The following is a 14,513-nucleotide window of genomic DNA, read 5'->3' as shown; positions in this document are numbered from 1 at the left end:
AAAGGACCTATTTAAAAGAGAAATTTACCACTTTTCATGTTCATTTTTCCTAGAAAGGATCATTTCTATAAAATGGAGGGACCAAAGATGTAAGAATTCCGCATGAAGAATTAAATTAAAAAATTTAAATTTAAATCAGTTCCACACAGCGTGAACTGATTTAAAACACTATAAATTTAGTAAAACAAAAGAAGAGAGAAAGAAATAAAGAGAAGGAAGAAATCCTATTAGCTCACAAACTTTTCACCTATTAAGAATTTATGAATTAGTTCACCGATTGTAACAAATGTACAACTGTGGTGGAGAACTGACAGAGAGGGAGGTTCGGTATATGTGGGGATAGGAGATCTACCAGAACACTCTGTACTTTCCTCTCAGTATTACTGAAAATCTAAAACCGTTCTGAAAGATAGGTCTATTTTTCAAACTGCCAACATATAATTAAAAAAAAATTTGTGGCATAAACTCACCAACATGAAGTATTCATATGAGAAATTATGTATCTTGAAAGAGTTCACAACAAATGTTATAACCACCTAGAAAACTATGTTGCCCTTGTAATCTTTTGTTTTTTCATTCCATTTTTCTACTCAGTCCAAGAGTATTAACAGAGTCATTCATATCAAGCTTAAAAAATAAAGAATCCCAGAATCATATTTTAGTAAACTTATTTATATTAAAAGAAATATTTTAAAATAAAAGACTATAACCTCAATCATTCTTCTAAGAGCAGCCTCAGCATCTCCTCAGGAAATGAATCAATCCTTGTTGGCCAGCTGCCAGTATTCCTAAAACCACTCTCTCAAATATTCTAGATAGTCATGTGTGAGAAGCTACTAGTACTCTATTAAGCTAGGTCCTATGGAGATAAATAGTAAATTTAATCAGACCTCAGATATGTTCTTTTTTTAACCCCCAATGGCATGTGGAAAATTTTTAAAATGCAATATTAAATCCACATTTGCCAAAAGGAAAAGGCACGTAAAAGTACTCTGTGATGCCACTAACCTGGAGATTTTTATTGCAACTGGAATTTCAATACAGACAAAAATAGATTATATCCTAAATGAATGTTATTAATTATATACTATATTCTATCAATTATACTAATTATAAACATACCACTTTGAAAAATTAAAGTTCCAGTGATATTGTGAACATTGTATTAGAAGAAAATCGAATTCTTATAAAACTATTATAACCACTTAAAATACAGTTAGTAAGGATTCTTAATACTTTTGAAACTCAGTATATCTAACTTCCACAGCTAAAAGGAATAAGAAAGACAATCACCATGATTTACTTAAAAGTACTGTAAAATACGACAACCATCTTTTCTTTTTCCTTTGTTTTTGTTTTAAGCATCTATATAACCACTACCACCATCACAATTGTGGAAATAATTACTCTGGTATGTGAAATACAGATTAAATAAATTCATTTCCTGTTTCAGGCATTGCAGTAGGGACTTTACATATAGCATTCCTAATTAATCTTCACAATGGTCCTAAATAGATTACTACTCTATTTCATATAAAAGAAAATTTAGGCTTACAAAGATTTATGAAACTTGTACTCGAATCCAAGTAGATAGTAAGTTAAAGATTTAAAACTTAAAACTTAAGTTTAGCTCCAAAGCCTGTGTTCTATCCACCATAACATTTTACTGACATTATTAAATGTATTTGTTTTCCAATGCAATTTCCCTTCTGCTTTAAAATACAGGCAATAAGCTAAAACCACTAATTATACACTATTACTTACAAAAAATATACCATTACTTACTAGAAAGCCAATTATTAAATAAAATTTAAGTCCTGTAATTTAATACAAAATTATTAGTGATCCAGACATTTTTAAACCTTTAATTTCAAGAAGTATATAATCATAATGTCTAGGAAATATTTTTTTTCTACCAGCTTATCTTGCTGGTAGAAATGAATGTCCACTCTAAGCAATTTGCCATTTCCTTCTTCTCTGCCTTAAACATAAAATAGTTTATTAAAATGATATGAGATTCTACAATCACATTTTAGTCAGATGATCACCAACATTTAGAAGTATCAGTGATGTTTTCCTACAGTGGTTCTTCAGTGTCTACACCTACACATTGTTTGCAAATCATGCAATAGTTTTAGTTATAATTCAATTACAAAATAGCAGACGGACAAAGGTAAAAAAGAATATGTACTTTGTGAACAGAGAGAAAGATAAATGAATCAATAATAAAAGAAGTTGATAGTGGCACACAGGTGCAAAATGCCATGCACAAATACACATTATTCTCACTCAATAAGAGCTACCAAACCACTTGCAAGTTACCTTTTGTTAAGTTCCATTTATTTTAAAATTTTTTTGTGTTAGTGTTTTGTAGAAAAACCATAAGAATCATGGATACAAACAATACTTGCTAGTCCAATTCTAAAATAAAGAAGAGGACAACTGCTTTTTACTTAAATTCAGTAAGATAAATTTTTAAAAAATATTTACTAGCCTCGAATAAACTGAAACATATAGAAATTCTATTCACATAGGAGTTCTAGAAGCATTTTTTCAACTCATTTCAAATAAGTACAATGATTCCTGATTTAGAATCATGCTCATTTTTTAAGCTTAAAGACAAATTAGTTAAAAATATGTAATATGTATCTAAATTTAGATAATACAGAAATAAAAATAACTACTTTGTGTATAAAATGTATAGTACATATGATGATCCCCCAAAATAATAAACCTAAAAACAATATTGAACAAAATCATTAAACTGAAATGTTTTGGTTGAAAGCTTCTTCAAGACATAATTCTCATCTTTTCTTACCTTTAACTGGTAAAAAAAAAATTTTAAATATAGCAGATTTAATATTTAATTTTGGTAGGCACAGTAACCTTTTTTAACCTTTCTTAGGGAACACTGACCCCTAAAGGTTCTAAATTTAATTTTCAACAATTTTCTAAATTTAACTGGTATCCAGACCTCATTTTTACCTATATAATTGCAAGTATATATACTTAGTGCAGACATATTTACCTGCAAATAATATGCAAATTATTTGCAAAGGATTGTTACGTGGTATAAAACAACTAGACCATGTTTCTGCTAATAAAAATCACCAACATTAACTTAAGAAATGGTCGTGACTTTATAACAGTATTCCAAATAATTCTTCATATGAGATTTATTTTATGATCTTGATGTCTTTTTTCTTATACAGTTAAGTATATAAGAAGTAAGTACAAAAAAGGGCTAAACAACAATTAACATAACTCATTCTTTCAGAGGGTTAACTTTACTAAGTATAAACTCCTTTGATTATGACCCTTCATTTTTTTCATTTTTTTTTTTTTTTTCAAAAGAGAACTCTTAAATAGAAGTTTTCAAAAAAAGACAAACATCACTTCCTTCTTAAGAGGCCTGAAGATGGTAACACATTTATTGCTGGCAACATATGTTTATTCACACACACATTGTTTCTATCAACTTACAAACTACATCAATTCAGGGTTGTTTTTTAACTACTTAAAGAAACTTGTGGGCTAGGTGCAGTTGTTTTTGCCTGTCATTCCAGTGCTTTCCGAGCCTGAAGCAGGAGAAGTGCTGGAGGCCAAGAGTTTGGGACCAGCCTGGACAACACAGTGAGACCCCCTACCTCTACAAAACAATGTTTAAAAAAAATTAGCTAGGTGCAGTGACTCATGCCTGTAGTCTAAGCTACTCAGGAGGCTGAGGAAGGAGGATTGCTTGAGCACAGGAATTTGAGGTTACAGTGAGCCATGTTCATACCACTGCATTCCAGAAAGGATGACAGAGTGAGACTCTTGTCTTTAAAAAAAAAAAAAAAAAAAAAAAAAAAAACTTGAGTACCTTTTGTAGATGTCGTCACCCACCCTATCTATCAACCTCAGCTTTCCACTTTCCAAAATGTCTATAATGACAAAAACAAACAAAAACATAAATGGTTATATCTGTTACATTATCAATCTTATCAACTCTTTGACTTAAAATATTTCAGCAGTGTTTCTACAATAAAGCTAGGAAAAGAATGGCCACTTCAGCACTCTTTATAATGAAATCTGTAAGATGACATAAAGGCATATCTGTGTAATACAAGTTTTAATTAACTTAATTTCTTTTAAAATTAGTAAAATTAAACTAAATAAAATAACGATTCAAAGGAACAAACTAGAACATTCATATAAGATAGAACTTTGAAGCAATTTGTAATTTAAGATAAATTCCATGAACCCCGCCATCAGGGGGATGATGATGTGAGATTTTACTGTTTAAATATATCTGTTACCACAAGACTCAAAAGTTAAAATATTTATGTTTAATTTTATTTCCTAATAATGTTTGTTTATTTATTTATTTATTTATTTATTTATTTATTTGAGATAGAGTCTCCCTCTGTTGCCCAGGCTGGAGTGCGATGGCGTTATCTCAGCTCACTACAACCTCCGCCACCAGGATTCAAGTGATTCTCCTGCCTCAGTCTTCTGAGTAGCTGGGATTACAGGTGTGAGCCACCACACCAGTTAATATTTGTATTTTTAGTAGAGGCAGGATTTTGCCATGTTGATCAGGCTGGTCTCGAGCTCCTGACCTCAAGTGACCTGCCTGCCTCAGCCTCCCAAAGTGCTGGGATTACAGGGATGAGCTACTGAGCCTGAACTATCTCTTAATAATGTTTAATAACAGGTGCTTATAAAAAGGAATGTCTTATTCTATTTCCAATGTCAAAAAGATGCATGTACAAAGGCAGATTTTCTTAATGCTGACTCAGTCATGTCTGCTGTAGTCTGTGCCGACTGTAAACTGTCTATGTATCTATATTTTCAACCATAAAACTCTTTTCTTCATAAGTATCCTAGAGCTTCATCAGGTCCTTCCTTGACATGTTTCCTGATAATTGTACATTTGTAAGTAGCACTTCTTCCACAGTCTATCTCTTTAGATATATTAAAAATAACCCCTTTGACTCCTTAAAGATCATTTGGTCTCTAATTTGAACATGACTTTTATAGCAATATGATGTGTGAATGAGAAACACAACAGATGCACCATTATTAGCTTCTTTTTTCTTATATTGTACATAAATTGAGTAAAATGCTTTTTGAGCTCTTTAAAAGAATATCTGATTTCTTACTTGAATAAATGAATAAACACACCTATAACAAATTAGTACCTAATTTCATACCAATACAACCATATCACAACTTGAAAATAGAGAGCACACCAAATTGTCACACAGTGTATGCACTATTAACTTTGCATAGAAAACCTTTAACTATCTTACCCAGCTATTATGTATTATTGCTTTATGTAGAATTAAATGTTATCTGGATTCTAAACTCATAATAAGCATCCCAGAGTCACAAATAAAAAGGGAAATTACTAATAGCGGGCACAAACAGCAAGAAAATTTGTAACAGTTTAAAAATGAAAAACAAAATGCAGAAATCAGAAAAAGGTACTCAGATCTTTCTATACCTTAAAAGAATGTACAGTTGTTAACTTATTGAGTACAATGATTAGAGAATGATCCTCAAAAATGGACTTTAACCTTCTAAAAAGGATAAAAATGTGGTTAGAATATGCTGGACAAAAGCGCTGTTAGAAGGGGAACCAAGAGATGCATACAGTATTTTAGTAAGAATCCGATTTTTTAAATTATAAGAGAAATTTTAAAATGATGTACATAAAGTTTTAAGCTTTCAAATATATGTAGAATCATATTCAGAAAGAATCATTTCTCAAGGATTCCAAATTTTCAACATTTTACTTAAATCTCTCTTGTCCCCTCCCCTATGTGTGCTGCTCTTATCTGTCTGTCCATGCATCCATCCATCCATCTGTTTTTCAATGGACCATCTCTCACTCTGTCTCTGTCTTCAGGCTGTCTTTCAAATTGTATCTGTCTCTAACTGTTCTTTGCCTCTCAGGCTGTGTCCCTCCACATGTGTGTATCTATGAATATTTTCTTCTCTGTCTCATATATGTGTCTTAGTCTGTTTTTCTGTGTATGTATCTTCTGATCTGTGTATTTCTCCTCTGTCTCCATGTATATATGTATCTCTCTCATTCTCTCTACTCTCTCTCCTTACTTTATGTGTGTCTGTGCCTCTATGTGTTTCCCTCTTCAAGTATCTTCCTTCCTATGTCTCTTTCTCTAAGTAGCTCTTTCTCTGTGTCTTTCTTTCTCTGAATGTGGCTCTGTTCATCTCTATCACAGCCAATCTCTCAGTCTCCTCTGTCTCTTTGTATGTACGCATGTTTCTCTTTCTCAATGGATCTGTTTGCTTCTCCCTCTCTCAATGCCTTTTCTATGTGTCTCCTTTTCTGTGTGCATGTGTGTGTCCCTTTTTCTCTCTGTATGTCTCTTTCTCTGTGTGTCTTTCTTTGTATCTCTTTCATAATCCCTGGGTCTCTGTGTGTGTGTGTCTCCTGCGTGCGTGTGTCTCCTGTGTGTGTGTGCGTGCACTGGTCTACCTCTAATATATTGGTTAGAACAAACACACTTCATTCAGTGTCTTGAACTACCCCAACACCTGGGGCTTGGTATTAATACCTTAAAAGTCCTTACCTTTTGACCAGTCCTCCATTTGTACTTCTTTTCTTGTTTGCTCTGGCAATGTCTCTGGTTTTTGCTCCAAGATTTGCTGCTAAAATAAAGCCAACTCTAGATAAATAAACTAAAAACAATATATCAAAACAAACCTAAACCTTATCTTTGTTTAACAGAGAATTTACAGGATAAATGCTTTTCTAAAACATTTATAATGGGACAATTAACTGAGAATTTCACCAGGTGAAATTAAATCTTTTTCTCAGAAAAAGGTTATTTTCTTAACACTTATATTTTAGTATGTACAGTTCAGGTTAAGCTTTTTAGAGATTCATGCTGATTTGGGTAGAGAACCATTTTATTTATTTAGCTGAAATCTTCTCCAACCATAATTTTAAGCATTTAAGAAAAATACATTTTTTACTTTATTTGTCATAAATTTTATATCAAAAATTTCAAATTTACTGATTTGAATTTACTATGTGTGTGTGTGTGTGTGTGTGTGTATTTGTATAGATTATTTTTTATAAATTTTACTTATAAAAGTAATTTAAGAATACTACTCTAATTTTAAAAAACATGAAAACCATCACTAACTTGTGGAATTACTGATATTCTTCTCTCTTGTTTTCGTAGTAAACATGATAAAACATTATTCAAGTGTTTTTTTAATGCTTTTAAGAAGAATAAAATTAGATTTACCTCACAGATAGAACCCTGCGTTCTTTAAAAAGTCCTCAAATAAAGCTGTAGTAAGCTTCTCCTTTTCCAATTTTCTCTAAATATGTTGATATGGAGTTGGCAATCTTTTTCTAAGTTTCTCATTTACTTTTGGATTAGCTGAAAATATAGGAAGTTATTAATATCAAAGAAATATGTTCCAGTCAATGAAGCCATTTCCCTACATATTGCCCAAAAAGGTTAATAATAATTGCAGTATTTTAATAAGAGATTCATATACCAAGACATGTAGAAAATACAGTCTTTAATAACCCCTGGAGTATTTTAAAACATGTCTTACAGGCCTTAATGTGCTTAGTAATATACTATTTAAAACCATAATTTTATCCCTCTGCAATATACAGTCACTATTCCTCATCATTTACCCAGCTAATGAATGCCAGCAATTAGTAAAATGTAATCCCATTGCACAATCATTTTAATGCTTTTAGCACTCAGAAAAGTAAACACCAAATTAATACTGCTCAAGCCATATCAGATCCTAGTTGGAAGCAAGCAATTATAGTTCAGCTCCTCAGGTGTAATTAAATGATTGGAATGATTTAGTTCCATAAATGCAAGTTAATTCATAAGCAAGCAACAAATATACTGGGAGTAATTACAAGAAACATTGACAGTCTAAGCAGGGCAAATTCTTTTATAAGCCTGATGTAGTAAAATGGTGCCCTCTCCTGGGCATTTAAGGGAATAGCTCAGAGCCAAACAAAAAAAAATTACACAAAACCTAACTTTTAGAAAGCCTCTAGACAAAATAACCAATATATCAATTTGATTCTATGACTTATACCAAAAAATCTAAATTAATACTTATATTATGATAATTTATGGACATCTGGATTATTAATGATTTGTCCAATAAAGCTCTGAGTCCCAAAATACATCTATTTTATATAGGCAATTTCTATACTTTTAATGAAATCAAATAATGCTTGTGACAGACTGCAAGTGAAACTTCTAGTACCCAGCGAGACTGCCAGTCAACACCTCTGTTCTCTCAATGGCAAAGCCTAACTTAACTGTTATAGATAATAACTAAACTATGCTTTTATATGTAGTAAAATATGCATAGAAAATCTAAAACAAAATATTCAATATTGCTGTGACTTTAAATAATGGCCTAAAATTATTTTGTAAATAAACTTCAATAATCAAAACAAAAACCTGAGTACTAGTGTAACTGTCATTACAAGCATATTTCAAAATGTAAAGCGTAACAAGTAGTACACAAAAATGCTTCCTGTTTTAGGCCATTCCCAACATTTTACCTTCTTAGGCTAAAATTCAGGACAAATGTACTTGTATACTAATTACTCAAGTGGTCCTTAATTTTTCACACTAAATTTTCAGAAGCTTATTTATTATACACTTAGTTATGCTATAACCAATAAGACTGGGTTAAAAATATGTATTAGTAGCCTAATAGTATCATCCCATTGCCTTTCTGTAGATTTGAACATGTTCTCTGATAAAATACTTAATTAGCACAATAAATGTTTACTTCTTCAAAAAATGCAAATGGTCCTTGCAGAAGATAATGCTTAATACTACACCAGTATTTTTGGAGAAGGAGAAAGCATTAAATTAATGTCTTTTAAATTTACTTTTAAGTGCATTAAAATAATCACATTCTAAGTCATAACCAGCACAAACTATAAAAATAAATCAAAATATTAAAAAGTACTGTCACTAAGTTTAAAATGTACAGCACATTTGCTTTGCCCTTCATGTCACAGTCTTATTTTTCGATTCATATCTTGTACACTGTAAGTTAATTGCTTTTGGAAAGTACTTATTATTCATGTAAAAATTAATGTGCCAATGTGTTTAAATCCTCTTAAATGACCATTCATGCATCTTTCTTCTTTAAGTACCAATGAAATCTGTCAAAAGACATCAATGCAAAATGGTCTTTAAGGAAAGTTCTAATAGAGATTTTTTTTCTGCTAACACAAGATTTTCATATTCACCAACTTTACTTAAATTCCATTAATTTTTTAAGCTACTTTTAATAAATTCACCAAGTAAAATTTTTAGGCCCATAGTCTGTCATTTGTGTTCCAGCTGACATTATGAATATTAATAACAGTGTTATCCTGATTAAATAGGCTTCAGATGAAATCCCTGTGAATCCTATAGCTCAGACATCTCATTTTTCCAACTCTTTATGAATTTGGATTCAGACATTAAACTGGAAAAATCTTAAAAAACAGATTTAGTGGCACATTTGCATATTCTTCAGCAAAAATTAGACATTTTAATGATTCAAACAATTAAAACACATCTACATATAACAGGAGTAGATTTCTGTAAACATGCAACATATTTATACTTCTGTCCTTTTTAGGAGAAAGGATTAAGACTAATAGAATACTAATTTCTGTCCTTATCTTAAAGATTTGATATTAAGAATTTGTTTTCAAATAGTCTATATTCACATTAAAACTAGCGAGATGATTTTACAGTAGACAATTAGATAAGTTGACTTTCTTAATCCAAATGCTATCTTATTACATTACAGACAAAACATATAAAAATTGCTTTATCATTACTAATCTACACCAGCTTCAAGAAGAAAAATAAAATCAATTTTCAACTAAAGTTTGTTTATAAGTTATGCTGGAAAAAATTACCTGTTTGAAAAAAAAAATCTACTATAACCAACAGAAAATATAAGAGCAGCTATTAAATTAAAATATTCTCCATAGTAAATTCCTAATCTTATTCTTCTAAGCTATTTTTAATTCTTAAAATTTTTCTGTATATAAAAAAGGAAGTGAGACTTATCATAAAAAAGAAAAATAAATAATAATTAAGCAAACTGCATACCCTTGTCTCTCTCTAGGTACACAGAAATCTTAATATAGCTGATAAAGTTTCCTACATGCACTCATTAAAAAAAGTAGGTTGAAAAAATTTAAACAAACATCCCTATGCTCTCAAATGTGACTTGACTCTCCTATTTACTTAGCATTAAAACACTTCATGAAACAAAATTTGTTCTTTGACCAGTCTGAAATTTCTAATCTGCCTAAAAAATTGTAATTCTGACATTTACCCTTTAAAATTAAATAATGCCTTTTTGACAGAGAAGCATTTTAAAATGGGATTTCATTCCCCAATGTAGCAGTATTCAGGATTTTAAAAGACATTTTAAATAGGAGATGCTCTTCCTACCTTCCTCCACAAAAAAACACACTTTAGCAAAGGTTTTCAGCTGACTTTGGTTTATGCCATATTTTTCATATTTCCTTAGCTTAATAACAAATTTGTGTAAACTGAATCTAAGTATCAAACTGGGGATCATTAACAGTACTTCATTTTATCCAACTGTAATTTTGAAAAAACTCTGAATTTTGTATTTCCTGGCTTGAGAAATGTTGATCATTGCTGCATTAAAATAGTTTCATAAAAAGGAAAGCACGGTAGTTCAGAGAGCCAAATATTTTATCATACAACACAACATAATACAAACACATGTCCTACTATTGGAGTTTCATCTTATTATAAAAAAGACTCAAACATTTATAGTCCCTGACACATTGTCTCCCCAAAAGAATTTCTTTCACCCAGAGTGCCTACTCTTTGCCAAGCTCCAGATAACTCAAGTTCCTCAGAGCCATGAAAAGCAAGAAGTAGTTCAGGGAGAAAGGATAAGCGATAACAGTGGCCCTGTACCACAGCTATACAAATTAAAAAGGCATATATTTAAATTATTTCGCCCACAGTTCGACTACTAAAATTATTTACAAAATGTGTAAGATATATTTTTATATACAAACATATCCATTGAAGCAGTTTTTATTTGTAAGAACAAATACTCATGCTGCAGTCATCCTGGTCCTCTTTCCGTTATTTGAACACACCAAGCTTATTCTTGCCTCAAAGCTTTTATCTTGCTATTATACTTTATGCCTAGAATTCTCTCTCCTAGATCTCTAGGCCATTTCTCTCATTATGTAGGCCTTGCTCAAACTCATCTCTTCATAAAGGTTTTGCTTGGCCATCCCATCTAAAGTAGAAACTCTTCTCTCATCACATTATCTGCACTACTGCCTTTGTGAAACTGATTTGTTTAGATTTTATCTCATTGTTTTTGATATACCTCAGCAACTTACATGTAAACAGGGCCCTTAATTTTCTCCTCCATCTCTGTATCTTTAGAAGAGTACCTGGACTCAGCAAACATTTGACACACAGGCAGGTAAATGGACAGGTCGAGGGACATGACTAGCAGGAAACTAGAACTAACATAATGTTCATCAATAGAGAATTGGCCTAAATAAAACGTGGTTCAACCATATGGCAAACCTGTATCGTTTATACCACAAATAAAAGAGATCTATATATGCTATGTGTATACTATGAGCCAGACATTATCATAGGAGTTAGATATAAAATGGTGAATAAGGCAAAAAGATTTCCTATATAAATATATCCTTGGTCAAAACAATACAAGCACAAAATATGGATAAATTAAAAACAGAAAATAACGTAAAATTATACTCACACAAACATACATGCTTGAATAGGCACAGTATTTTTTTCTAGAAGTATACATAAGAAACTATTACCAGTGGTTAGTCTGAAGAAAGAGCCTAAGATTTAGGGTGGGGAGACAGAGAAAACGGGGGAAAGAAACATTTATATTTCATTTTATATTTATATGTGTAATTTAATTTTTTAATTGGGTGCATCTATTAGTTCTAATTTAATAATTAGGTATTTATAAATAATTTTAGAATTTAATAGGAAACCCTGAAGGACATTACATTAACACGGAGAGGCCCAAAATGAATAGAAAGTGATCTTCATGACACCCTTGAAACTTTGAAAAAATTATTGCCTAATTAATATTTTATAATCATACTTTGTTATAACTGATTGACTGCTTGCTTGCTGGCTTGTTTGCTTGGATTAACTAGACTAAAAAGTTCAAAATAAACTAATACATATGGCAACACTTTCTTGGAATAGAGAAATTCAAAATATAAGAAAGAGTTTCTGAGAATTAAGCAAATGTTTCTAAAAATCACAATTTTTAGCTCAATTACGGACTATTTACAATTGTCTCAGGATTCAGGAGTCTAAATTCAGGGGTCTAAAGGTTAAAAAAATTATAATGAAAATAAATTGTTTTATATTTTTACATTTTATGTCTGTCACAAATAGTTCCCCTTTGTTTTTATGCTTTAGTGTTCAAAAAATGACCATCAAACGGCCAGGCATGGTGGCTCACACCTGCAATCCCAGCACTCTGGGAGGCCAAGGTGGGTGGATCACAAGGTCAGGAGTTCAAGACCAGCCTGGCCAAGATGGTGAAACCCCGTCTCTACTAAAAATACAAAAATTAGCCGGGTATGGTGGTGCACACCTGTAATCCCAGCTCCTCGGGAGGCTGAGGCAGGAGAATCACTTGAACCTGGGAGGCAGAGGTTGCAGTGAGCCGAGATCATACCATTGCACTCCAGCCCAGGCAACAGAGTGAGACCTGTCTCAGAAAAAAAAAAAAAAAAAATGACCACCAAAAAAGACTAATTACTTCCCATCATTGAAGGTCAATGTAAGGTGTCCGCCTGCCCACCACTCCCCTGCCCCCGTAATAGAGATGAGGTCTCACTATCTTGCCCAGGCTGGTCTCAAACTTCTAGACTCAAGTGACCCTCTTCTCACCCTGACTAGGGCATGAACTGGCCAGATATTTGCAAGCATTATTTTGGTGTGTCTGTGAGGTTGTTTCTGGATGAGATTAACATTTGAATCAGTGCACTGGGTAAAGTGGACTGATGTCTGTAATGCAGATGGGCCATTTAATCAGTTGGGGTCCTGAATAGAACAAAAAGACTGACCTCTAGAAAGCAAGAGGGATCTCCTTGTGCCTTACTGCCTTTGGCTGGGACATCAGTCCTTTCCTGCCTTCAGACTACGAAATGTTCACTCTTGGCTCTCCATGTTTGCCAGCTTTCTGACTGCAAATCTTGGGACTTGTTAGCCTCCACAATCACATAAATCAATTCCTTATAATTAATGTGTGTGTGTGTGTGTGTGTGTGTGTGTGTGTGTGTGTGTGTATGACCTATTGGTAGTTTCTCTAGAAGCTTACCATAAAAGGACATCACATTAAGAGAAAATTAATACTTGGTGCTTCAAATATATGGCTTCCACGTTTTTAAAATTTGGAGGGTAAGACAATATACATTGTTGAATACTGCAGTAGTCTTTAGTGCCAGCTGCAAATGACACTTTGAGAATGAAATGGCACTGCCCTTATGTGACTGTGGAGGCTAACTGATAAAAAGCAAAAATCTAAAACTAGTATTATTTTCAGATGGTAATCACATACCAGATTTTCTAAAATATCCTGACACGTTTTGCCCTAAGCCAAACTAAACCAAACCACTTAATCTAGCAAGGAACAGAATATAAAAACAAAGTCAGGTTATAGAATAGTTTCTCCAGGGAACAAATAGCCTGTTTTCTTAAGATCCATTTGGGTGCCAAGTTCTCCTTCATACAAAGGTTTACATTTCCATACAACCAACTTAAGTTCCTGGCAAATCAAAGGTGAAAACGTATTAGAGCAAGCTAAATTGATCTATAATGACAACTGTTATAAGCAGCCACTTGAAATCAAACAAAAGAATAGCTATCAGAAAATGTCTTTCAAAAATAAAGTACAAATAATCATTTAGGTCTTTAATTCATTATATATTATAATGCTTACTAACAGATTTTCTCAAAATGAACAAAAGTCATTTTGCAATTTTCCAAAATTTCTGTAGTTTAACAAGAAATACTAACAAAGAAGACCTTGACAAACAGAGGCATATACATAAGAATAAACATATTCTAATAGCAAGTTATACTTTGAGTTTTAAACATGTAATGATAATTTTATAGTTGAGCCATAGTTGCATATCACACCCCAGCCTGGGCAACAGAGTAAGACCTGTCTCAAAGAAACACCAAAAAATACAATATTTATCTATGCAATTTGCTAAAATTACTGTAGCTAATCATTCCCAAAGGACAGTGCTGCATGCAACCTATGTACTTCATTTTTAAAAATTGTAATATTTTTAAAAATTGTAAGCTTGCAGGTTATAGAATACAATTACTAGAAGCGAAGATTTTAAAGATAGTAAAATAAATTAGACTTACAGTTCCAATTTCTTGTTCATTATCAAGAAATGTCATAGCCTCCTCTATGAA

At 32.1% G+C, this 14,513-nt stretch overlaps 1 protein-coding gene across 6 annotated transcripts in view; it reads right to left on the bottom strand.

Annotated features, from left to right (window-relative positions):
- Nucleotides 1–14,513, bottom strand: part of MIPOL1 (mirror-image polydactyly 1) — a 373,668-nt gene that overhangs the window by 310,799 nt on the left and 48,356 nt on the right. For 5 of the 6 annotated variants that reach the window (XR_001826007.2, XM_017530847.2, XM_017530845.2 and 2 more), the window contains exons 2-3: nucleotides 7,266–7,403; nucleotides 6,582–6,660 (exon numbers count right to left, since the gene is read on the bottom strand). Coding sequence is in view for 5 of the 6 variants with exons in the window: in XM_017530847.2 (XP_017386336.1) it covers nucleotides 6,582–6,600 (19 nt within the window). In the remaining variant the exon portion in view is untranslated. The remainder of the gene's footprint in view (nucleotides 1–6,581; nucleotides 6,661–7,265; nucleotides 7,404–14,513) is intronic. The other variant, XM_017530846.2, reaches the window with a different exon arrangement.

The sequence above is a fragment of the Cebus imitator genome, unplaced genomic scaffold, assembly GCF_001604975.1.
Source record: "Cebus imitator isolate Cc_AM_T3 unplaced genomic scaffold, Cebus_imitator-1.0 Scaffold69, whole genome shotgun sequence".
NCBI lineage: Eukaryota > Metazoa > Chordata > Mammalia > Primates > Cebidae > Cebus > Cebus imitator.
Note: the sequence above shows the minus strand (reverse complement) of the source record. Positions and strands in the feature narration are given on the sequence as shown.